This window comes from Equus asinus, chromosome 20 (assembly GCF_041296235.1).
Source record: "Equus asinus isolate D_3611 breed Donkey chromosome 20, EquAss-T2T_v2, whole genome shotgun sequence".
NCBI classification, from domain to species: domain Eukaryota; kingdom Metazoa; phylum Chordata; class Mammalia; order Perissodactyla; family Equidae; genus Equus; species Equus asinus.
The window spans coordinates 72982618-73008034 of NC_091809.1; the positions used below are offsets into that span (position 1 = coordinate 72982618).

Genomic DNA, 25417 nt, shown 5'->3' on the forward strand with positions numbered 1-25417 from the left:
TAGAGACCCCAACCCACATGTCCAATTTCCAGTCACAGCCGCAGTCCTAGGAATCCACCCACCACAGTGTGGTCTGTACTTGGAAGGAGGGACCCAGAGAGGAGGCCCACATAGCCCCTGGAAGCAGCCTTGGGGCCAAGCAGTCAGAGAATTCTGGGGTCCTGTGTGCTTGGTCTAGATGGAGGAAGGGAGGGTGCAGGCTTTGGTCAGCACAGGCTCCAGGTGGGCACATCCCTCGGCCCCGTGAACTCCTTGCCCTGTGGAGAGGAGCATTTGGAGCAGGGCCCTCTAAACTATTGGGGCTTTGGGCATCGATCCCTCCTTGCCCAGGCCTGTGGGCAGTGATACATGCGATGCAATGATACACAGTACTTGTGGTCTTTGCTCTGTTCTTAGTCTGACTGCCTGCTTTCTCTGTGTGTACATGTTTTGTTTCTCCTAGTGGGCTGTTTATCACCATTCATGACAAAGGCCATCTTGCAACAATGCTGAACTCTTGGCCAGAAGACGATATTAAGGTATGATCCTATTTTCTTTGCTGTTGTTCTGTTGTGGGGTGAATCTATTCAGCCTGGACCAGAGTCATTCCCAGCTATAAAATGAGCATTGCGACACTGAAGGCAGGATCCCATACCCCATTCCCAGGCCCACACCATAGCCAAGCACAAACGTACCAGGAACAGAGGTTTGCATTAACCAGGCACCCATGTGAAATTGCCCTGTGTTATTATTGTTAGTAATAGTAGCGTGAAGATATGTTCAGATCATACTGAGTATCTACTAAATGTATGGTGCCAGTTTCCGTGGTGGGTACTGGCATCAGGCATAAACCCTCTTCTTAAGGAGCTGACTTTTCATGAGGAAAATAAGACAGAGACACAAAAGACAAACAAGGTGGAGCTTGATAAACAGGCCCAAAGTAAGAGCTAAGGGTGTTCAAAGAGATTACTTTTAGCCTAAAGGGAATCTGGGAAGATTTCATAAGAGAGGTGACATTGGAACGGCCCCTCGAGCTAAGGGGTAGGGTTTGGACACTTAGACCTTAGAGAGACTGGGATGTTGGGCAGAGACATTTTGCACCAAGAGAAAAAGCTTATGATGAACAACACCGTCACACCTGGGTGTACACAGCAGTGTGTGGAGGGGTAGGGGGATGTATATGCAAAGTGACTGAATAAACCTGACACTTTTCCCTGAAATACCAGTTTTACTCAAAACGTTTAAGGAGACAACATTTTTATATAATAAACAGGATGTAATTTAGAAGGCAAAATTTTTGTTAATTTAAAAATATAAAACACGGAGCACTGTAGAAATTTGTTAGCCTCTGACTACATCCCCAGGTCTCCTCCTGCCGTACGGACTTCTGTGGAAGAGTGTGAGGGCCTCTGGCACCTAAGATTGTTGTCACTGCTGCAGACAAAATGGGTGAAGCAAAAATACAAAACATCCGGTGGCAGCTTGGTGAGGGCATTCCTGACACACGAGCTGGGAGGGGTGGAGATGACCCAGTACAGTATTAGTACCCCTCAGGGCCAATGCTCACACCACCCTGCCTGCACTGGGAGCCTGTGGCACGCCACCACTGTCTCCTCTCAAGGGCCCCCCTCCCTCCATCCATGCCAGTTCCCTGAGCCACCTCTCTCCATCAGGCACCAAATGCAGCTTCTCTCTCCCTACCTGTCTTTGTGTCCCAGCCCCTCTGGCCCTCTAGGGGAGTGGTAACATTCAGAACCAGGGCAGGTAGGGCAGGAGCTTGGCTCCCAGGAACCAGGCCTGAGCCACAGCCAAGGCCCTTGGACTTCAGTCCTAGCCACGGTGAAGAGCTCATTTCATACACCTCTGTCTGGGTGTGATTTGTCCTGTGCTTCTCCTTCCTGCTTAACTGCTTAGACTCCAGTTGCATACAAGCCTTGGCACTGTGTTGGCCGTGCAGGTTTTGGTCCCAATCCCAGAAGAAGCAAGTTTCCAGGGCGTGTCCAGGATGAATCTATAATTAAGGGAGGCGAGCTCACTCCATGGGAAGTTAACTCCAGCCTGCCCTGTGGGGAGCACTGCTGAGGTCCTGCAAACTAATCTTCCCCACCTTCCTGGACAGTTCAGCCGCAGTGGAACCTCGTACATAGTAGGTGCTGAGGAGATGCTTACTGAGTTGAATGAACAATGCAATGAGCATCTTCCATGTACCAGGCACAGTGCTGGGAGTGGAGAGCTGGGGTCTCCACTGACACATATAATGCCTTTGTGCAAGTTATGAAGAATTAGAAAGAATGATGTAAAGACACCCCCACTTAACCAGTAAAAAAGGCACTCCTTCCTCCAGGCTGGCGCGGGGGCTTGGTGAGGGGCTCACAGGCTGAATTTCAGGTTCCAACTGCTCTTCTTATCAGGACACAACTTACGGAAGTATACCCAGGGCCCTGCTTCGAGGAATGTGGAGTGAGAAAAACACAGGCCCTGGCCCAAAATTGCTTCATTTGAGTTGGGAAACCAAGATATGAGTTCAGAATAGAACCTTAGCTACCAAGTATACATTGACTCCAATAAACATATTTTGAGAACCTTCTCAATTCTCAATGCTAATTACCAGAGAGATGGAGACAGCTACTGCTGTGATTTTAGAGGAAGACAAACAGGGGCTTTGGGGTCACCATGAGGAGGTGGGACTTGAGCAGGCCTAGAATAAAGAGAGACATCCAGAGCCTCTAGGGAAAGCATAAGTTACATGAGCAGATGAGTTGCATTCCACAACCATTTAGTAAACATGTACTGTGTAAGAGCTCCCAGGGGGTTCAGGGATAAAGATGATATACAGGCCCAGCCACAGGGAGCTCACAGCTAGTCAGAGACTGACCCAAAAACAGTTACAGTAGATTGTGTCTGTGCTGCTAAAGAGAGGAGCCCGCAGACGAGGAGCAGACGGGGTGACTGGCTGACCAATTGCCCAGTGGTCCCTGGAGTGGACTAGGGAAGGCCTGGGGCCTCCCCCGCCCCTTCAATTATATTCCTGTTTCACTTTGGAGAAACCCTGGGGTTAGTCCTGGTAACTATGGAGAAGAATCTTTGCAATCAGACAGACCTAGGTTCTGGTGCTAAATCTTCCATTTACCTGTGTGTGCAGACGATAACCTCTCCGAACTTTGTTTTCCTGTTGTGAGGATTAACCATGATAAAGTCTGTACAGCACTGAAGGCCCTTGAAGGGATGGTGTCGTTGCTGGAGGCGGAAGAGGCAGCTGTAACGCAGACAGCCGCATAGGGAGGAGGCTGCGGAGGCCTCAGGGCAGCTGTGGAGGGGGCCCCCTTCCCTGGGAATCACAGGCCACAAATGGGCAGCCAGTGGATTTGGCCCCTAGACCTGTTTGATTTGGCCCTGAGTGGTTTTTGAAAATTATGAATTTGTAGGCAACATTTTAAAATCAGGGCACTTCATTAAAACAAGCAAACAAACAAACAAAAACCAACTTGGATTTCTGGCTTCTCTGGAAAAACCAGGAGTTCGGAATATTGGGCCTATAGTTTGGCATGGGAACAAGTCAATTAGGGCTGATTGGGCTGCTCCCTGATTACCCCAATCCACAACCTGCCGCGTCCACGTCCACGTCCACTGGCCGTTTACTGGGGGGTCCTTCCTCCTCACCCCCAGGGCTGCCCTTTCAAAGGTTCAGAATGTTCCAGGCTGCAGTCTTTCTTGTTTACTGATGTGTTTTCTTCAGTTGCCTCAAAAAGCAGAGATGAAGGTCTCCCTACCTAGGTAGGGATTCTCTGCTCATTATCCCTTTCGTAGTACTTTGGAGCTGACGCAGACTTCCCTTCATTATTTTGTTTGATTCTCACAGTCACTGTGATCATAGTGTTCTAAGGAGTGGTTTTAAAAGCCCCAAGGTGGGTCCTGAAGAATGGGTTAAGGGTGTGTTTTTTCTCAGATGAGCCAGCTGAGGTTAAGTGACTTGCCCGTGGTCACCCACAAATAAGCATTGATGCCACCGAGTCCTGCTACTGAGTCACTCTCCTCGCAGCTGCTGAGTAGGGGAGGCAGAGTTTTTTAAGGCACAGGTATCTTTGGCCCCTGATGTTGTTGGCCGCATGGCAGGAGGGGAGGGGTGGTCTGGAGGAGCTTCTGAGTCAACTCAGAAGATAAAAGATGACTTTCCAAGGTTTCCCAGCCAGAAAGCAGAACTGCAAACAGAGATGTAAGGGAAGTGAAGCCAAAGCCCACGGCTAGGGCGCCCGTGAAGTTTCGTGGGCCCCTCTTATTCAGGGAGGAGGGGGCGGGCCAGGCCACCCAGAGCTGTCTGGCGTAAATCACGAAGAGGAGTGAGAACTGCTTTCCTGACTCTTTCCCACAGCAGCCATTGCCCAGAGCCAGGAGGAAGGCTCAGCTGAGAATATCCTTCCTCCCCAACAGCTTTCCCAAGCTCCTAAATCTCTCCCTCATCCCAGTCCCAACAGCTTTAGGGAGGAGGTACTGAGTGCAACTGGGTAATGGAGCCAAGGGAGCGTCCTCTTCCACTGGGCACCAGCCATTTGGGCATTTGAACTTGGACTAGATTGCTGGAGCCAAGTGCCTCCCTGTCATGCACAGGCCCACCATGTGTGAAATCCCTGTACTCAGTGTCAGAATTGGATTACATGGGAAACAGTGTCAGAGATGGAGATTAGCGTATTGGGGAGTGCTCTTGGGATGAACACCTTTAGAAGGGAGGGAAGGCAAGAGAGAGCAGAGAAGAATTTGGACTGAGTAAGTTCTCAAGAAAGACTCAACTGAGCCCATGAGGAGGCTCTGGAGCTGGGATGGCCCTTCAAAGTCATCCTGAGTTGGGGTAAGGGAGCCAGGCCTTCAGACCCCTGCTTCTTTGGTCGTTGGTTGAGGGCTGCTGCCCTGGCAAGGGGGTGTGACTTTGGGCAAGGTGGCTCTCTTCAGTTGAGAAAATTCTCACAGTGGCCTGATGGGAGAGGAAAATGCTATGCGAACTCAGAGGAGGGATGATAACTTCCAGAAAGGAAACTTCATGGAGAGAGGTGCCTTTTGAACTGTTCCTGGGGGCATGCAAGGATGGTAGGATTTGCATCAAGGAGATATAGGAATTGAGGAGTAAAATGGCATTTAGTCAAGAAAATACGGACCTTATGCAAGATTGGAAGTAGTTTTTTAGTTTGGATGGAGCATTGAGTGGAGAAAGGGGAAATTCAGAGGACAGATTGGGCCTAGATCATGGAAGGCCTTAAATGCTACTCAAAGATGCTTGAGCTTTATTTTATAGGCGTCAGAAGCCACTGGAGATTTGGGGGCAAGAAAGTGACAAACCTCGGTGTGCTTCAGAAAAATGGAATGGGGAGAATCCAAGAGTGGAGAGACCAGTCAGGAGACCACTGCAGTGGTCACATGAGAGATGAATGGGCTGATCCAAGGCAGTAGCAGTGAAGATCATGGAACAGATGGGAAAGATATGGATCAATTCAGATCAGCAGAACTTGGTGACCTATTGGTTGTGGTTACCTCATGACAGAGGGGAGTCAAAGCAGGTTAGATGGTTTTGAACCTGGGAGATAGGAGGTTACAGAGGGAAGGAAGACAGCAGAAGTCAAAGGTTTAAAAGGAGTAAAAAGGAAAAGAGGATTCATTTGGTTAAGGACTTGGGGAATTTGGGGAAGACTATTGGACACCCAAGTGGCAATATCCAGGAGACAGTTAGCTATAAATGTTATCTGCTTAGAGATAACAGTAGAAGCCATTGGAATGGATGAAGATATGAAGGTTAGAATGCTTTTGAGCTTTTCATGGGCAGACTTTCTTAAAAGCTGCATTTGCCAAGATCTCCCCTTGGTTTCCCTTTTTTTTCACTCATTTAATAGGTAATTATTACATGGTCTTTCTGTGGTAATGCTGAACTGGAGAAAGATGAAACAATTCCAAATTCGAATATATAGTCTTTACCCCCCCCCCGCAAAAATCATCATTATAATCATAAGAGCAGTGGCCATTTACTGATCACTTACTTTATACAAGGCACATGGTTTTAAAAGGAGACACACATTAATTCATTTCATCTTTACAACAACCTTTATGAGTTAGGAATTATTATCCCCATTTTATGGAAAATCTATCAGAAAAATTAAATTTACCCCAGGCTACATATAGTATGTTATCAAGGAGCCTAGATTCAAATACTGGTTATCAAACTCTAAAACCCCTGCCATTAACCTTTACACTATTCAGTGAGATAAAATGTGCATTTTGAAAAATGTTAAATAAGAACCCAAATGCTATCACCATCAAATGTTTAAGTAGCACCTTATGCAGGGCTTGGCAAGCAGTAGGTACTTAATAACTATCTGCAGAAGGCAGACAGGAAGGGTGAGCAGGCTATCTGTGTAGTAGGAGAAGTCGATTGTAATGGGTGAGGTTTACACTGCAGGAGAAAGAGAAGGGCCTGCTAGGAGAGAGGAATGTGAGAGGTGAGAGATTATAAGTGAATTCAGAGCGTGTCTGGCAGGAGTGAGGAGGCCAGTTTGCTAGAGTAGGCAGTGGTGTGCAGATGAGCAGCAGGAGATAGGTTTCAGAAGGTATATTGAATTCGGTCATTAAAGAGCTAAGCATTATGGGCTCTATTCTGTGGACACTTAGAAGTCACTAAAGGTCTTTGAGCCTGAAAATGGTGTAATGAAAATGAACTTTTGATACGATGACTCTGACATTGTTTGGTAAGAGAGATTGGAAGGAAGAAAGATGAGAGGCGAGCAGTGTGGGTGTGAAGCTGTTGCAATAAGCCAACCATTAGTCCCATAGGATTGAGAGTGGACGACAGATGGAGGTGAGACATTGATTCCTTCAGAGGAGTCAGGCATGAAATAGGGTGCCCTTGGTCATTTCCAGGCTGGGAGGGCAACACTGCAGGGCCCCATCACCATCTTGCAAGACCCCAGAGTTGTAGGGATAACCCCCTGGAGTGGTAGCTGATTTCCTCGGTTTAACCCCATGTCACTCATTGCCCCTCAGCAGAGAGAAATTCTGAGAGAATGGGAACCAGAATAAGAAAGCTTTGACTAGGAGAGATGCTAGAGAAATGCCTGGCCTTGGTCCCAGGCTCCAGCAGGGAGAGCTGCCAGGAGGAGGTGAGAGGCAGGCTGCAGAGAGGGTGGCCCTGAGGCAGGGCAGAACTTTGCTGAGAGCACAGGTGGTTTGACACAGCCCAATGGGGTGGTAGAGTCCTGAACCAGGAACAAAGCCTGATGATGAATCCCTTACCTGCCACACACACAAGCAAGGTGACCTCGGTAAGTCATCTAATCTTTCTAAGATAAGCGATGTGGAAACATCCAGACCAGTCCCTGGTAGGTGGCTGATCCTTAACAAATATGTATAGAACGTGCAGGTCTTGGAGCTTCAGTTTGCTCACCTGTGAGACGGGATAACAATCTCAGACCTGCCTCCCTGCCAGGCTCTGGGGAGGATGAGATGAGACGTGGGTTGTGAGCACTCTGCATATAGGCAGGAGCCCAAACTAAGAGGGAATATCATGATCTTCATGGGTCTGTTAAACTCTCCAGAACCCCCTTTCCAGAAGCAAAGGAGTGTTTTTAAGAATCTCAGCTCCTACTTCTACCAAAAGGCAGCAGCAGCCCTTGTGTGCTCTCCCTCCAGGAGAGAGAGAGAATAGAAGTGAGAAGCTGCCATGGACACTTTGGGTCCTGGATTATAAACTCTTCATCCCCAGTGCCCAGCTTCATGCATCGAACTGACCCCTGTGGTGCCCATGGGCCAAGACTTGGGGCCAATCAGGACATCTACACCTCAGAGCTTGTCCTAAGTCCTGACCCAAAGCCAGGTTCCAGTGGGAATGGGTGGCCCTGTAAACCTAACTCATTTAGAGATGAGGGAGCCAGCCATGGTGAGCAGGTTGGGGAGACCTATAAACAACTTCACTGTCACCCTGAGGCATTCTCCTTGGCCTTACATTGAGGGCCCTTCACGGTCTCACTCCTGCCTGACTTTGCATTCTCTCCTTTCATGCAACCTGCACCTCCTCATTCCCACACACAGCCTACATCCTCCCCACCTCTACCCTGGATCTTAATTTCCTTTTGTGTCAAATGCCTTTCTCCCCAGCTACGCCCCCAATGGACAGTCTTCACCTGCCCAAGGTCTGACATGTGTGTCCCTTCATCTGTGAAGGGCTGCCCTACAGGAAGTAACTCTCCCTTCTCTCAACCTTTGCTGCCCTTGTGCTTTCACTGCACTCACACTTTCCTCCCAGAATGATGATTTTAAATATACATGTTTCCTCCACAACTATTATCACAGTCAATAAAGTTAAATTGACGCAATAAAATAATTAATTAATTAATATACACATTCCATCTCTCTTTTTGCCCCTTAGTTCTTTAAGGGCTGGATCCATGCATACTTGTTTTTAAAGATGAGCAAGCTGATGTTCCATCCCCCGGGATCTGGCATAGTGTTTTATGCAAAGTAGGTGCTCATCAGTATGTATTAAAGGAATGAATAAATGAATATCTGTCATAATTATATAATAATTTCTGTCATCAGCTTCACAGCATCTGTCAATTCACAGTAGGTAAGCCTGGAATTAGCACTATGTCTAGTACCTGGTAGACCCTCTGATTATTTGCCAAAACACAAAGGTAATCCCAGTACAGCTTGAGAACCCTCGTGGTTACATGTGAAATAGTGACCCTCGCAGATGTCACAAGGAGCTCTGTCCTTTGCAAATTGGATTTATTGTACCAGGAGCAGGCCCAAGAGCACTCACATTGGTCTCCAAACTGTGGGGTTGTAGCAGCAGCACGAACACTTGTTTTTCATTATGTCCTTCCCTCCCTGCCGCCTCAGATCTCAAGCTGAGAGTGTCTGCTCAGTTTCTTTGAGGGAGTGTGACCAGATGTGGTTTCCTTCCAGCTGTTTTTGCAGCTCCCATCCTGAACCTCAGAATGTAGGGCAGGTGTTTTTCTGTCATCTCACCTCAGTGGGGTTTCTCACCAACCTGCCAGGAAGGGGAGGTTGGGTGGGAGAAGGGCCTGCCACCCACAGCTGAATGAATCCTTATCCCAGACAAGCTGTTTCAGCCCCCTGCAGAGACTGTGGGCGTCCACTTGTCAGGCCTGTCAAGCTAGGGCTGTTAAAATGAGCACTTTGTCTCAGGAGACGCTGTCCCTGATTGATGGTACCCTGCTGTGTTTTTCAGGCCGTGGTGGTGACTGATGGGGAACGCATCCTGGGCTTGGGAGACCTGGGCTGCTACGGCATGGGCATCCCTGTGGGCAAGCTGGCCCTGTACACGGCGTGCGGAGGGGTCAACCCGCAGCAGTGCCTCCCCGTCCTGCTGGATGTTGGCACCAACAATGAGGTAAGGTGCTGCCCCAGCCAGGAGCTCTGGGGCCAGAGGTGGCGGCTAGGATGGTGGGGAGTGCCTTTGTGGGGCGGTCATATCTACACAGCATTGGGCCAGTTCTTCCCTGGGTCCCCTGCCAGGTCACTTTCCCTACACAGCTGTGAAGTGGAGGACCTTTCTCCTCCCTGCTTGCCCATCCCGCCCTCCCAGCCCCATTCTCTTCCCCCAGCCACTGCTGGGTCTCCTTGCTCCCCTACCCCCTTGACATCCTCCATGCCATGATGACACCTACTTGGGCTTTCTTGCTCCGTAACTCCAGGAAGCTTCTATTGCCCTCAAGGCCTCTCTCTGATCCTGTAGTGAAGAGGACCACTGATGGAGGTGGGAGTGGCTGCGGGGCTGGTTTTTTTCAGCATTTTAGAGGGAGCTGCTTCAGTGAAAGGATTAAAACTCAAAGCACCAGGGCTGAGGGCTGAAATGTCTGAGTCAGACAGATAAGGGTCCTGCGAGCCCAGGGAGAGATACTGACCCAAGCTGAGATCCACCTGTAGGATTCCAAGTGGTTTTGGATTTAAGGATCTCAAACCCCAGCCAAGAGTTTGTCTGCTCTGGGTACCACTACCCTGGGACCTGGTGTCTGTGCATGTCTGCCGTCTCAGCTCTGCGTCTCTGTGTTAGAGGACATTGAAAAATATCCAAGAACTCCTTCTTAATGACATTTATCTCTGAGTTTAAAGTCAGTGCAAGTTCATCTTTTAAAAAATTGAGAGAATCCAGAGAAATATTAAAAATAAAATATCAGTCATACAACCAATACTAATCATTATTTACATTTTGGTATATTTCTTTCCAGCCTTTTTGCCCCCAAAACATTCATAAAAATAGAATTGGGATTATATTGCATATACAGTTTTGTATTCTGCTTTTTTAAACTTAATGTATGTCCTGAGTTTTCTCCCAGGTCATTAACCATTCTTCCACAATGTCATTTTAATAGCTGCCTGATGTATTGTAATTTTCATAAGAACCCCCCACTGTCAGATACTTAGGTTGATTCTAGTCTTATTGCAAATATAACTGTGACCTGATACCCATTTTTGCAAATCAGTCTTTGTTTCTATCTCTGATTATTTCCTTAAGATAAATTCCTAGAAATAGAAATATTGAGGTAAAAGGAATGGTCATTTTTTTAGACCCTTGATTCATATTGTCAAAAAGGTTATACTCATTTGCATTCTGTGGTGATCTCTCTCAATAAAACTTGCTACCACTCTTTGCATGGCCTTCCTCCTCCCTGGAAACCATACGTCCCCATTTCTAAACAAGAATGAGCACTGTAGCTCCTGGTGAGGAATGATGTTTATTCAGGCTTCATCCACAACACAGTAAAATGAGGGCTCAGCGGGGCTGGGGCAGACCTTGCTGAACAGCTGAGAAATCGTGGAGGTGGAAGTGGGCTGAGGGAGGACAAGGGAGTAGGAAAAGTACTTGACTGGGAAGCAGGAACTTGGCCCCAGGACCACTGACAGCAGGTGACTCCCTGCACCGATCTAGACTTGATCCCTTCAGGTAGCATGAAGGACTGGACCAGCATGTTTCTGAGTGTCTTCCACCTGTAATGCTCTTCTTCTCCATGTACCTCTCTACCAGCCTAGGAGATGACAGGAGGCTGGATGGTGGCACAGCCTTACAGTTGTTCATCAAGACCAGTCTTCAAGGTTTGCTCCATACAGTGGTTCCTTTGCCCAGCCAGATGCCTGGGTTTTGCTGAAATTGTCCTTTGGTCTCAAAAAATACCTGTGGAATCACCCATGCGTGGATGAGTGTAGCAAACTTTGTTTTATTCTTCCCATCCAACTCCTCCTGCTGTGTTCCAACTGGCTTTAATTGAGACCTTCACTCTCTCTCTTAAACGCTGGCTCTAGACAAGAAACAGAACAGCTTGAGTTTGAATCTGGGGCCACTGCATTCCCTGGAAGGTTGATGGTTGCCTCTAGCAGGTGCATTAAGATCCTTTGTCATTGAAGGTCCAGCACCCAGCAATGATGTCCTGAAGTTTAGAGCTGGCCCCAACTTGTAACAAATCCACCAGAAAAGATGGCAGAAAACTACGAGTAATCATGTCCAGGCCGTTTTCACAGACCACCTGTTTGTCTGACAGTAACCCTGTGAATGGAGCATTGGTTATTACCCTCTTTTTGCAGTTGAAGAAACCAAGACCCTGAGAGCTTAATTTGCCCAAGAATATCCGCTAGAAGTGGCAGGGCTGGGATCCGACCCCACATCTGTGCTCCTCTCCCCACACCACACCCACACCAGCTGCCTTGGTTTCTGTTGCTTTTTAAGTAAAGGTCATCTCTTGATTTTTAGAATGTTTCTTACTAAAGTAACTTTAAAACATTATTCAAAATTTTTAAAGGAAATGGAAATGACATCTCTCCCACAATGCTACATTTGCACTCCCTTCCAATACATGTCTATGTGCGTACATAGATGTAGTTATTACCTTGTTATAATCATGTGTTCATAATTTTGTTCTGATTTTTTCCATGAAGATTATTTTGCGAACACTTTCTCTTTCCTTGCTTAACAAAAGTTTATGGAGTGTTTAGTAGGTATGAGGCACTCTGCTAGGCATGAGGAGATAAATGAGAGCCAGGCGTGGGTGGAATATTCTAGCTGTCAGTGTTTCAACACTGTCACCCGATTGATCATTTTAATGGCTAATGTGTTACATCTACTCAAAGTGGCTACTTCTCACCCTGGGGCTTTAGGCCTCTGAGTCACCTCTCCCTCCTGGGTGTGGAAGGAAGAGAGCTTCCCCTGGCTCTACTCCCTCCTGTCAGGAAGGACCAGCGTATTCCCCAGCTGAGAGGAGGGAACACAGCCTGACCTGTCCTTGCAACACCCTGGGGGTGAGAGAAAGCAGTTCCCACCCAGTCCAGTGAGACCATTACCAGCACCTGCAGTGTGCCAGGCCTAGCTCTAGGCCTTTAGTCTCATTTAATTCTCATAACAGCTGTGTGAGATCTTCTTCTCATTTTACAGATGAGGAAACTGGAGCGGAAACATGTTAACTATTTACCTCAGGTCCCACAGCTCTGGGGTTTGAACCCAGGTCTCTCTGGCTACAGAGCTGCCTTGTCCTCCATGGCACGCTGCTCCAAGAGGTCGGGTGTTTGTGTTATAAACTGGGTAATGGAGACTGGGAAAGTAGATATTTTGCACAGCCTGGATCCATGGACACTCAAGATCACGTCAGATGTACTAATGCTGCTTCCACGGTCCTCCCCCTCCAAAGAAAGGCAGACTCCCACCAGACACTCTTCAGAAAACTCAGGACACAAAAATCCAAAGTTACTAAGTGGCCGACATTGGCAAGACAGTGATTTATCTCTTTTCAGATGGATTGACTGTGTGATCTCCCACACTACAGGTCTTTTTAAAAGTGAATCCGTGTGCAAGATTTTCCCCCCAGAAGTCTTGGGGTGTATCTCTCCCCCAGAGGAAACCAGAGCAAGAGGAGAGGGAGGCTCAGCCTTGCAACTTTCATCTTCCGTGTCAGTGCAGCGAGGGTGATGTTATGAGGGTTTGGGGTGTCAGAATAGCCAGACCATCTGTGTGTATGTCTCTATAAAAACTCCCGCGGCAACAAGAGCTTTAATCAGAGTCAAAGAAAACACCCCTCCAGGTTTCCTGTTGGAGAAAAACATCTGCTGTCTGCATCCCTGAAACTCTGAGTCACTTTACCTGCCGACACCAAGGAGGTGTGGAAAAATAAATATGTGGGGCAGTGATCCCATGAAGAAGGGACATCCCACAGTTAAGTTCCAAAGGGGCAGGGTGAGGGGGCCCTCCCAGTTATGCAGAGCACCTGTCTTAACCTCCTTCATGGCTGTGTGGGGATTGGTTTGCACATTTTGTTGCATCCACACCCATCAGACAGAGTCACAGACTGTCCACATTAGAAGGGACCTGAAATACTTCTCCTTCAACTCCCTAGTTTCACGTGGGAAGAGGGTTCTGCGGGGCAGCCTGGGGGGCTGGCTGAGCTGTAGAGGTCTTCTCCTGGGAGAAGTCTTGAGCCTCAGTGGATTCACCTCACCACAAGATGCTGTGTGAGTCTCTGTGGAACTGACTAATGGGGGCATGGAGGAGAGTCATCTTGGCTGGGGGAGAAGAACACGGGAACAGATTATCAATGGAGCCTGGTAAATGGTGCCTGGGGGTGTTACTGGATTGCTGAGGAAGCATGAGATCGCTAACAGAACTGGGTGTCAAAGAGTTTCTTCCACCTTGCACGATTGTCATTATTGCGGCTCATAGAGTCAGCATTCACCATGTGGTGCCGTCAGAGGCACTGGCTGCCTATGCACATGTGATCAGTGAGGCTGTGCTTCTTAGGATCTTTGTAGCTTCCCCTTGGGCTTAACTGAGCTCCCAAAGAAATGCATGGCAGACAGAACTGCCACCCTGAGGAGGGACGTGCACTGTGTCCACAGAGTGAACCCAATCCCATGACCTCCCCAGACCTCACATGCTCTCTGAGTAACATCTTTGTGTGCCTGTTGCTATGCAAGATAAATATTTTTCAGGGCCAGGAGGTTCATCTCTCTTCCAGCTTAAACCCAGTGCTCACTGATATGGCAAGTGAAGAAGAGGAAACCCATTTTGTTTTCCATGACATTTTGTCTCCAAGAAAAACCTTGGGAGGGCAGAGCTGGGCAGACAGCCGTAGAGGTGCATTCAACACTCATGGCAGAGGAGAAAGTTCTCCTTACATGCTTTGAATAGAGGCCTTAAACTAGAGTTAGAGTTATAAACGTACTTAGTTCTAAAGGGACCTTGGCGACTATCTAACAGAGAGGAAGCAGCAGGGCTCAGAGGTGAGTAAGCTGGTCCCACCTGGGCAAACCCCTGTTCTGGAAGCCGTTGTTTCCATCCTGTTGCTCCCACCAAGTTTGCTGTGTGAGCTTGGCAGCTCGTTTCACCTTTCTGGGCCTCACAAACTCATTTGGAGGAAGCTGAAACAGGTGCTTTCTGAGACCTTCATAGTTCTTAATTCAGGATCTCCTTCACCCAGTTCTGGGACTTGTGTCATTCACATCAGTAACCGCTTTGGGGCCTGCCCTGTGCCAGCACTGTAGAAATCACCGGGGAGACGCAGGGAATAAGGACCCTTTCCCCAAAGAGCTTGCATTGTGCAATAGAGATCATCATTATCCCCATTTGACAGAGAAGAGAAATGAAGTGGAACAAGAAGTTAGATACCTTACCCAAAGTCACAGTGCTAGTTAAGTGACAGAGCCAAAATTCAAACCCAGGTCCATCCGATTCCAAAGCCCGGAATCCCTTCTGCTTCTAAAGCCAGGCCACACTGATGGTGCTCGGAGGGAACATCCTGACCAGGGCCACCAGGCCGGCAGTGCCCTTAACTCTGCAGTCCACTGCCTCCCAACTTCAAGATTCCTTCTGCCTCTCTTGAGAGGGTTACCAAATTTAGCAAAGAAAAATATGGCATGCCAGTTAAATTTAAATTTCAGATAAATAGCTAATCATTCTGTTAGCGTAAGTATGTTCCATGCAATACTTGGGACATATTTAGACTAAAAAAAATTGTTGCCTGTCTGAAATTCAAATTTAACCAGGTGTCCTGTGTTTTATCTGGCAATACTATCTGCTGAAAACTTCTGAACATTTGTGTGAGGAAGTCAAGCATAGAGGAGGGCTGAGGGAGAGTGTCCAGGTCAGTTCACAGGCCCACACCTTGCTGGCAGTCATCCTCAGTCGGTGGACACTGGGCAGAATGTGGATTTCTTATCTTGGAACACAATAATCCATTACTACTGAACTCTTCCAGGAGGACCAGGCAGAGAGTGAGCAGCTGCCCCCAGGGTCCCTGCTCCCTACAATGTCGAATGACGAGGCGGAAAGGACACTGTCATGAGACCCAGTCAAAGCAAGGCTCAGTTTCAGCTTAGCCACTTTCAGGCTGTGTGAGCTTGGCCGAGTTATTTAAACCCTTGGACTCGACCTTCCTCACCTGTCGAATGGGGATGAGAATATGTTAAAACAGAAGGATGAGATTACTTTAGATTCAGAAGGACTGAATTGTTTGAAAGTTCTGTACAAATATAAGGAGCTATTTTTTAGTGTCATCTCCATATAGAAACTTTCTTTTTGATTTTTTTGTGTGCTTAGTTTTAAAGTATTTCAGGCATAGAACATTTTAGTATAAAAGTAAAACATAAGGACTTAAATTTTTTATAGTCATATCTCAACAGAACCTCATGATGGTTGACCTTTCACCTTCATGCAGATATACAGAGAAAGTTTTGGAAAATCCTAAAATTCTTCGATACCACTGGAGAATTTGACTCACTCCAGAAACCACACTGAGGAATTCACTCTTCACTGCCTCATGCGCCAGCAGTTCAAATATGTGGCTTGGCAACATTACAAATTATAACTCCCTGTGGACCCTTTAATCTCTATAAGAATCGGGGCTGGCTCTGTGACCTAGTGGTTAAGTTCTCGCGCTCTGCTGCGGCGGTCCAGGGTTCGGATCCTGGGCGCGGACATGGCACCACTCGTCAGGCCACGTTAAGGCGGCGTCCCACATCCCACAACTAGAAGGACATGCAACTAAGATATACAACTGTGTACAGGGGCGGTTTGGGGAGATAAAGCAGAAAAAAAAAATTGGCAACAGTTGTTAGCCCAGGTGCCAATCTTTAAAACAAAAGAACTAAAAACGTGAATATGTTATGCAAATGCCTAGAGTTACATTATTTTTATCATTTTTGCGTATGCCCTTCCGGTTGTATGTGTATGAGTTTCAGATAATTGAAATTATCTCCATGCTATTTTGTATCCTGCTTTTTTCACTTTAAATCATCTCATACACATTTGTCCAGGTGGCTGCATAGTCTTAAAAAACAGCAGTTTTAATGACTGCCTCGCTGTCTCTTGAGTTGTTATGCCATCATTTACTTTATTGTTCCCCCTTGGCTGGATGATTGTTGCCTCTAAGTGACTTTTAGATGGTCACTTTAAAGGTGGCACGAGGAAGGGTAGGTACCATATATATCCCACTCTTGTCCTTTGGTCTCCCTCCCAGGCCACACACACAACCACTAGGGCAGAATGCTAAAAACCTCAAGGATGTATAATCCAGGGGTGAGGAGAGTGAGAAACAAGGTTAGGACCCACCCTCTTTCTATTGTTGACCTGTGGTGCCTTGGACAAAATGCTAACCCCCCCTGCGAGTATGTGGCCCCAGGCCTGAGTGAGGGGTGAGGAAGGCAGATATTTCCTGTTCTTTTCTGTCTCCTACACCTTTGTCCAACCACCTCCTACAGCGCCATCAAGACAATAGGGACCTAGAGCAGCATCTTTAACAAAAATAAATCGATTCTGGGTGATATGCAAAAGGGCTGCCTAGGCAGCATGGCTCGGAGGTTAAGGTCGTGAACCCTGAAGCAGGCAGCTGAGTGTGAACCCTGACTTCTCCACTTATCTGCCCAAGGTCTGGGCAGCTTGTTTACCTCTCCATGTCTTGTGGCCCCATTTGTAAAATAGGGGAAAATAACAAGACGTCCGTGTCTGCCCAGGTCCTCCAGGAAACAGATGTGTGAGAAGTTTATTGGGAGGACGCCTGTGATGAATAAAGGGAGGGAGTAGGAATAGTTGACGGATGGATGGGGCCTTCAGACTACGATGAAGGTCTGTCACCTATGAAAGGAGAGAAGGAAGGAGGGAACAGAGCAAGAAGAGCTCTGCCTGCACTGCAGCCCTGGAAAAGTCTGGCCCACCCTAGCACCCCACCATGCTCAGTCGGAGCAGCCCAGGGAGAGTGTGGCAGCTGAAGGCTGTCCACCACCTACCCTCCCTCAGCAAGTTCTCTTAAGGAAGATCTGAGCCACACACCTCCATGGCTGCACACCTCGTAGAGGAGATTCAAGTACTTAGAATGTTGCTTAGTATGTGGCACATGGGAAGCACTATGAAAGTTACAGCTGCTGCCCTCACTAGGTAGCATATGTTATAATTCGCAAAGCTCTTTCACATATATTATTTCATTTAATCATCACAATTACCTTGTACAGCTAGTATTTTATCCTCATTTGACAAATGAGAAGGCTCAGAGAGGTCACATGATTTGCCTGAGGTCGCACAACTAGTCAGTGGTGGAGGTGAGACTTGACTCTAAGCCCCTTGAGGGCACAGCCCATGGTGTCTTTATTTTTGTTATCTTGTAATAGCAGTTCAGGTGGAGATGAAGATAACACAAAACCTTGTCGTCAAGGAGCTCATATTTTTGGTGATACAGACATAAATAGATAATTTCCGGAGACCCTAACACATGGAATTACTTCCTGTTTCCTAAACACACCAGGTACTTCTTCCTCCTCTGTCTCCAGCCCCCAGCCTTTCTCTGTGCCGACTTTCCAGCTTGGAGGGCCCAGCCCACCTGTCAGATTCTGCCCATCTTTTAATGACTGGCCATTTCCTCCAGGAGACAACCCTCACCATGCCCCAATCGGAATTACTTCACTCCTTCTCTGTGCTTCCATATTCCACACTTCGTTCCAATGCAGTGTCTGCCCTATGGTAGAGCTTGTTAGTTTACTCATCAGCCACTTGCAGTAGATTGTGAGCACCTTAAAGGTAACAGCCATTTCTTACTCATCTACAAATCCCCTGCAGGCTCCAATATCAGCAGTAATAGATGATCAGTAAATGTGTCGTGCGTGAATGAGTTCACTGATTCTGTATAGGGGTGTGTGTTTGAGAGGGGGATAGAAGGGGTGGGAAGTCAGTCAGTGAGAGTGGTCATCAGACCAATACAGACATAGAAGATAACCAAACAGCATGCGAATGCTGTGACAGAAATTGCTGCAGCAGGTGGAGTATGGGGTCACCTGATAATAGGCTGGCATTAAGGTGGACATTTTTCTTGAATCAAAATTTCTAGGGGCTGGCCCCATGGCCGAGTGGTTAAGGTCACACGCTCCACTTCGGCAGCCCAGGGTTTCACTGGTTCGGATCCTGGGTGTGGACATGGCACCACTCATCAAGCCATGCTGAGGCAGTGTCCCACATAGCAGAACTAGAAGGACCTACAACTGGAATATACAACAATCTAATGGGGGGGCTTTAGTGAGAGGAAGAAGAAAAAGAAAAAAATTTCTGGTTATATCATTCTATCCTTGTATCCCCAGGGCCTAGCACGGTGCCAGGCACGTGGTAGGTATCCAGTAAGATTTTGTTGAATGAATGAATGAATGAATGAATGAAGTGTTTTCTAATTTGAGTCCAGATCAGTGGCTTTGGACGAGACCCAAAATCTCAGTCCAGATGCTGCTTATGGTGGATCTCAACAGGAACAATTCTGTCCCTACAAAGACATTTGGCAATGTCTAGAGACAGTTTTTATTGTCAAAACTGGTGGTACTGCTGACTTCTAGTGGCTAGAGGCCAGAGGTCCCACAACGTACAGGTCAGTTCTCACATCAAATAATTATCCAAGCCAAAATGTCAGTAGCACCATTATTGAGAAACCCTGAAATAAACTCAGAGCCTGCAGCCAGAGGTTGGAAGACTGTGCCTGAGAGAGGCTTGCCTGGTTCAAAGCATCCTTGGTTCCTAAAGTGGACACAATCTGGGAGTCCACCTTCGCTCAGTAGCTTAGCCTCCAGACCCTTCCAGACACCTGGAAAGGTGAGAGAGCAGCCAGCTTCCTCCTCTCTTCTCCCCTCCCACCCCCGTCCTTCCTACTAAACCAAGACACTTGAGGAAATGGATGCTGTCTATTCCAGGAGCTGCTCAGAGACCCTCTGTACATCGGCCTGAAACACCAGCGTGTGCGCGGGAAGGAATACGACGACCTGCTGGACGAGTTCATGCAGGCCGTGACAGACAAGTAAGTCGATCAGTCTGTCCCTTTTAGAAGAGGACTTTTAAGAGAGAGCATGGGGGCCGGCCCGGTGGCACCTTGGTTAAGTTCGAACATTCCGCTTTGGCGGCCCGGGGTTCACCAGTTCGGATCCCAGGTGCGGACACGGCACCACGTGGCAAGCCATGCTGTGGTAGGCATCCCACATAGAAAGTAGAGGAAGATGGGCACAGATGTTAGCTCAGGGCTGGTCTTCTTCAGCAAAAAAGAGGAGGATTGGCAGCAGATGTTAGCTCAGGGCTAATCTTCCTCAAAAACAAGAGAGCATGTTGAAAGTCAGTACTTATTTTGGCAGGTACACAAGCGAGGCAGTAGATGCGTGCTTTTCCAGGTGGTCTGAAAATTCCAACTTGACCCCATGTACTTGGAAGACTCAAAGCCAAATGGGCTTGTTGTCTGGGAGACTCTTTGGGAGCAGACAGAGGAGAGCAGAGGGTTGATAGCTGAAGGTCTGTGATCTGGATTAGTTAAGTATCCAGTGTCCCAGAGGAAAACCCCCTTAGCTTGAGGTGTTCTGGGTCGTTGACATGAAGAGGAACACTGTGAGTGGGAAGGAAAGGAGTGTGCCCTTCTGACGAAACGGCTTTGGAAGGCAGCTTGTCACGTTAGTCCTCATTTTCCACCTCTACATGAGGACCAAGAGGTGTTAATGAGCCACCACAGCAGGCCATACGGGCTCTGGGCCTGTGAGAATTATGAGGTGTCATCTCTGCACTGGGGTGTGCAATATTGGTGGCTTCCATCCCTCTCCCCTGCCCCATCTGTCTGCCGTCGTGGCCACCCACTCACCCTGCCATGGCTGGCATGCTGCTGGGATGGCATCCTAGAAACAGCCCCCGAACCCACCCACCTTTAGTCTTACAGACAAGTCAGTCAAGGCAGAGTTTCAGTAGCTCAACAGCCCCCGCAGATCGAGCAGGTTTCTTTCTCACTTGAAAATCTCCAGCTTTTCTTGCTATCCCATGAGTACCCAGGTATGGCAGAACCGGCCTGGTTGTCCTTGGCAAAGTACTCCCTTGCCCACTTCAGTCACTCACACCAGCGCAGTGGGCTGGAGAGAGAGCTGCTTTGGCCTCTGCAGCCCGTGAAGTCTCATTTGGGTGGGCTTTGGGGGTGGGCAAACTGATGCCACCACTTCCAGGTTACGGAACTGTTAAGTCTCTTTGTCTGGTTTCCTTCTCTGGGGATAAGAAGAAAGCATTCTATTATTGTTGTGTTTTTTGTTTTTGTTGTTTAAGATGAGAGAAATAATATGTTATATGGGATGGGAATGATCCTATAGAAGAGGAAATTAGTAGTGGAGTGTGGGGGCAAAAGTTCTAGAGTAAGGGAGAAGCAAAGATCTAGGGCACACCTGGAGAGCTTAGTCTTAGATAGGAGCAGAGAGGCCCATCCGCAGGGAGAGAGGGAAGGCAGAGCACTGGGCACAGATATGGGCGGGTGGGTAGATGTGGTGGGGGGGCATGTGGGAGCCCCATCAGATGAAGGCAATGTCACCCCCTGAGAGTGAGGATGGGGACAGAGGTGGTGGAGGCTTAAGGATGGAGGAGGTATGACCTAGAATGTCCAAACCAGGGAAGTGGAAGATGATTGCTGGGTAGCTTCATGGGCCTCCTTGAGGTTATTGCTCATGAATGTAACTTAGGTCAGTTAACCGCTTTCTGTGTTTTTCTCTAACCAGTTTCAACTGGATGCAGGGCAGAAAGAGGCAGAGAGTAGGATTTAATCACGGTTGGGATTTTGCCAGGCAAGGGAGAAAGAAATTAAGAGTGTATTCAAGGGGATGATTATAATGATGTGTCCTGAGGTCTAGGCTAGATAAGAAGGGACATGAGGACACAGTGGAGGTGAGAGCTAAGGGACAGTGATATGGTCAATGCTCAGTAAGTCCTAATGAGGCCTAAGAATTGTTGAGTTGGGTAACAGATGGAATGAGCTGGAAAGAAAGGAGGTGGTAATCAGAAAGTTAGGTGTTTGAAGCTGAATTATGGAGGAAGTTCTGTTAGGGAGATGTGACCACCAAAGCAGCTAATTCAAGGGTCAGCTGCATTAATAGAGGCCTATCATCTAGAACAGGGGAGGTGAATGTCCCACTTAATTCTCCCCGTTTCAGACCATCCTGAATACCACATTCAGTTCCGGACAAGATACGTCGAAGGTCATAAATTACCTAAAGCGCCTTTGGAGAACAATAACCATGACAGTGCAGGGCGCCAATGGCTTAGCCTGGTGGAGAGAAGACCTAGGGACTGCTCTGTGAAAATCAGGGGTGCAACACTCCCTCCAGAGATCCGAAAGCTGTTCTTCCAGAAGAGGACTGGACTTGCTTCTTTATGCCCGTATGGAGAGGAACTAATTGGTAGAATACCAAAGGAGGCAGTTTTCAGCTCAAAATAAATCAGAGCTGTCCCTGTGGAAATGAGTTCCCTGTCACAGAAAGAGTTCAAGGATACGTTGTGTGGCTTATTATAGGAGGTGCTATTATAGGAAGTAATTTAAGCATCAGTTGCTCTTTAAGATGCCTTCCTACCCCATTATTCTATTTGGATCTTTTAAAATTCCTGCATGGCTGGCAGGCTAGGTATTATTATGTCCAGTTTACAGAGGAGGAAACTGAGACCCTGAGGGGCTAAGGAACCTGTCTCACAGGTCACCCAGTATCTGGCATGACTTCAAGTTGAATGTGTGTCTGCTGACTGTGAGGCCAGACTGTTTTCTACAATGCTGAGTTACCTGTGGAAGAAAAGAGAAGGGAATGAAATTGGCTTTGAGAGCCCATTTTTTTGCTTCCCATTTTCAGGGCTCACTGCCTATCTAATGAGTCAGTAGTCATTCCAGGATTCCCCACAGGGAAGTCTTACTATTCGTGTGAGAAGGTTAAAAAAACAAGGATGTAAGAGCCTCTTCAAATTACCATCAAACTCAGTTCACAGACACACAGGCAGTCCGGGGGTGAACCCTGGGGAGAGGGGTGTGCATCAGCCAAGAGGAATGCGTCCTTCAGTGGAAAAGATGATGGGCTGACAGTCAGTTGTTTTGACTTTCTAATAAGCTAAAGCAGGTGTTTCTGTGGATACTGCAGGTGAGGAAGGAGCTGGTCTCCCTGGGCACTCTCGGGAATATAGTAGCCCCAAGACAGAATGCCCGGCCTGGGAGTGAGTCAGCAGCCCTGAAGCCAAACACAGTGTATTTTAAGAAAGAACCTCAGGAAATGTTGACTCTTGCCTTCAGCATCTTTGCCTCTTTCCAAACATCCTGCTAATAAAAAGGTCTACCTTCTTGCCCCTACCCACTAATCGGGGTGTGTCTTAAGATTTTTTGGTGTGAAAAAGAGTCACTAGGCTTAGCTACCATCCTGGAGTTTGGCCACTGGGGAGGGCCCCCTGGGGCAGAAGGAATCTCCACCTGAGTCGGTAAACCCAGCAACAGACAGCTGCGAGTGTCCTGCTCCCAGCTGAGACAAAGCCTGAGGTTCCCATGGTCCATTCTTTCTGCTCTTTCCCTGCCAAGCGTGGGACCTGGAGCATTGCACCTGAGCAACAGCTTTCCCCGATGGTTTCCACTTACATTGTTCATTTCTGTTACTTGCAGTAGAATGGAAGGGAATGGTCCGTCTAAGTTTACACCTGGAGCCCTCGCTCTGTCCGACACTTGGCCTGAGTTGGACAGAAGTTTGATGTCAACAGCAGCTTCAGCCTTTAAGCAGGCCAGGAAAGGAAACCACCCCGTTTCTCTCTGGCTCCCCAAATCCTAAAGACAGAGATTGCTAAGCTGCTGAAATAAGAGTGACAAAGAAGGGAAATGATAGTTTAAAAAAAAAATTGACCTTAATAAAAAAGTCATCTGCTTTTTAGCTCCAGGAAAATTTCTGTCTTTTTGGGTCTCTCCATCTTTCTATCTCTGGTTCTCTCTGTCTCTCTCTCCCTCTCTCTCTCTCTCTCTCTCTCTCTCTCTCTCAGACACACACACACACACACACACACACACGCACCATCCTACGCTTGATACCTGAGGCTCACACCATAGTGAGACTGGCACAGTACCACTTCCACCACATTCTACTGGTTAAAGCAAATCAAGGTCCATACCAGATTCCAAGGGAAAAGATAACATAAAGACGTAAATATCAAGAGGCATGGTTCATTGGGGAACCACCAATGTAGCAGACTACCACACCCCATCCAGGCTGGGAGGGACAGGGAATGGGGCAGCCAGCGTTATAGGAGACTGTGCTCAGGAGACGCAAGAAAGCAGAGAAAAGAATAACACAGTTAGTCATATAAGCAGAGAAATGTATCATATAAAACTGACAGTCATCTCCCAAGTGCCTGCTGTATACAAGATGCTGTGCCAGGTACGGTCGGCAGTCCGTAGAGAGGGAAACAGTCCTGCTCTCAAGGAGCTTTGCATGCGAAGACATTTTTATGTATCTACTGGAGTTGAGAGCTGACCTCTAAGCTTTCTTAGGCTCTGAGTGTCCATGTAAGTCTGGAGCTCAAGAAGAGTTCTAGGGCGGAATTATAAAGCTGGGAGTTGCCAGTCCATAGATGGTATTTAAAGTCAAGGGAGTGATTGAGTTCACCTAGAGATAGAGAGTAGACAGAGAAGAGATTGTGTCTCACCACCATTTTCTGAACCATGCTTGCAAATCAAAGCGTTCAACAAAATTTAGGATTAGACGAGGGTATTGTTGGTAGGAATGACAAGGAGGGTGAAAAGGTTTCATTCCTTGTGCCAGCTCTGGTTGCTGGGATTCCAAGGCCTCTCTAGGTTCAACAGGGAAGAGTGTCATGGTTGATTAGCAGTGTCTTCCCTGAGCAGGGGAATGAGGCATGCAGCACGTGTGCTATGCTTTAACTGTCCTGGATGTGTGAGGAGCCTAGTGGCCCAAGCATCTGTGACTCTATGAGCAGTCACACTTGCTGGTCCTTCTGTGACTCCTACAGCTCAATACCAACTCAGAGGCCAAAGGAACCTGAAGGTGGAAGATTTTTCTTCTCCAGGTGTTCAGGATATTTCAAGAGCTAAACCAAGCCTGTCTATTCAGTCCACATGAAACTGCAGCTGCTTCTTCTGAGTTACAAAAACATTCAAGAATATGCTGCCTTGGGTACACCCCACCCCCACCCTACACTGGAACAAAGTAGTGGATCAAATAAAAGAGGGTACGTGAATCCTGGACTGTGGTTCCCAAAGCTGGCTTGGCACCCAAATCACCAGGGGAGTCATGAAAAATACAGACTCCCGGCCCCTATGCCGGTAGGCCTGGATTAAGGCCTGAGCATCTGTATTTTTGAAGCTTTCTTGGTGCTTCTGATAGAGCTGTGCAAAGACTGAAGTTTGGGAAACTCTGATGGACTGCATCCCCAGAAAAGGCATGTTTTGAGCGACCCCAGCTCACTCCACTTTCAGAGTCAGACTGGAGCCTGAGGTGACGCATAAGGGCCAACACAGAGACTTTTCGCATGTCTTTCCCCCAGGGACCTACATAAGGAAAGACCCAGCACATTCTCGGGGCTCACCCTGCCATGGCAGTCCATCTTGACAAGGCACCTGCTGCTCTGACAGTCTGCAAACCTACCCAGTGGGGCTGTGCCTGCTGCTTCTGCTGGAATCCCCTTTGCCCTGAGGAACTTGAGCTGCTTTCAGGCCTGGCATACTTACCTTTTCCCACGTGGGGAAAGCACTCATACATCTGGGCCCCCCAGCCTGGAAGACACATCATGGGATGGGATCAGGCCTGCCTTTCCTCACCAACCAGGCGCACACTCAGGCCTGATTTCCTGGCCTCAAGCTTTGAGTTTATGACAGCTAATGAGTTTGAAAGAGGGAGATGGCGAGTGCATTAGTTAGGTAAAGACAGTTATAACTGTCTTGTTCAGGGGATTTCTTATAAAAGCTTCCTGTGGAAGTACGGAAACTCACATCATCCTCCCAAGAAATATGTGTATTTTTTGGAATTTCACTTTTCAAACTTGTATTTTTCTGGCAAAGGGATAGAAACAACAGGTTCCTACGGCAGCCAGCACTCTGAGACCTGAGCTTTATTTTCATCACTGAGGTGAGAAAACTCATCATAGAAGCTCCAGGAAAGCTAGGAGCAGCAC

The 25417-nt window shown here is 47.7% G+C and overlaps 1 protein-coding gene across 7 annotated transcripts in view; it reads left to right on the forward strand.

Annotated features, from left to right (window-relative positions):
* Positions 1-25417, forward strand: part of ME3 (malic enzyme 3) — a 178851-nt gene that overhangs the window by 114631 nt on the left and 38803 nt on the right. For all 7 annotated transcript variants that reach the window (XM_044752381.2, XM_044752383.2, XM_014867991.3 and 4 more), the window contains exons 5-7: positions 443-518; positions 9206-9367; positions 19174-19277. In XM_044752381.2, coding sequence (XP_044608316.1) covers positions 443-518; positions 9206-9367; positions 19174-19277 — 342 coding nt within the window. The remainder of the gene's footprint in view (positions 1-442; positions 519-9205; positions 9368-19173; positions 19278-25417) is intronic.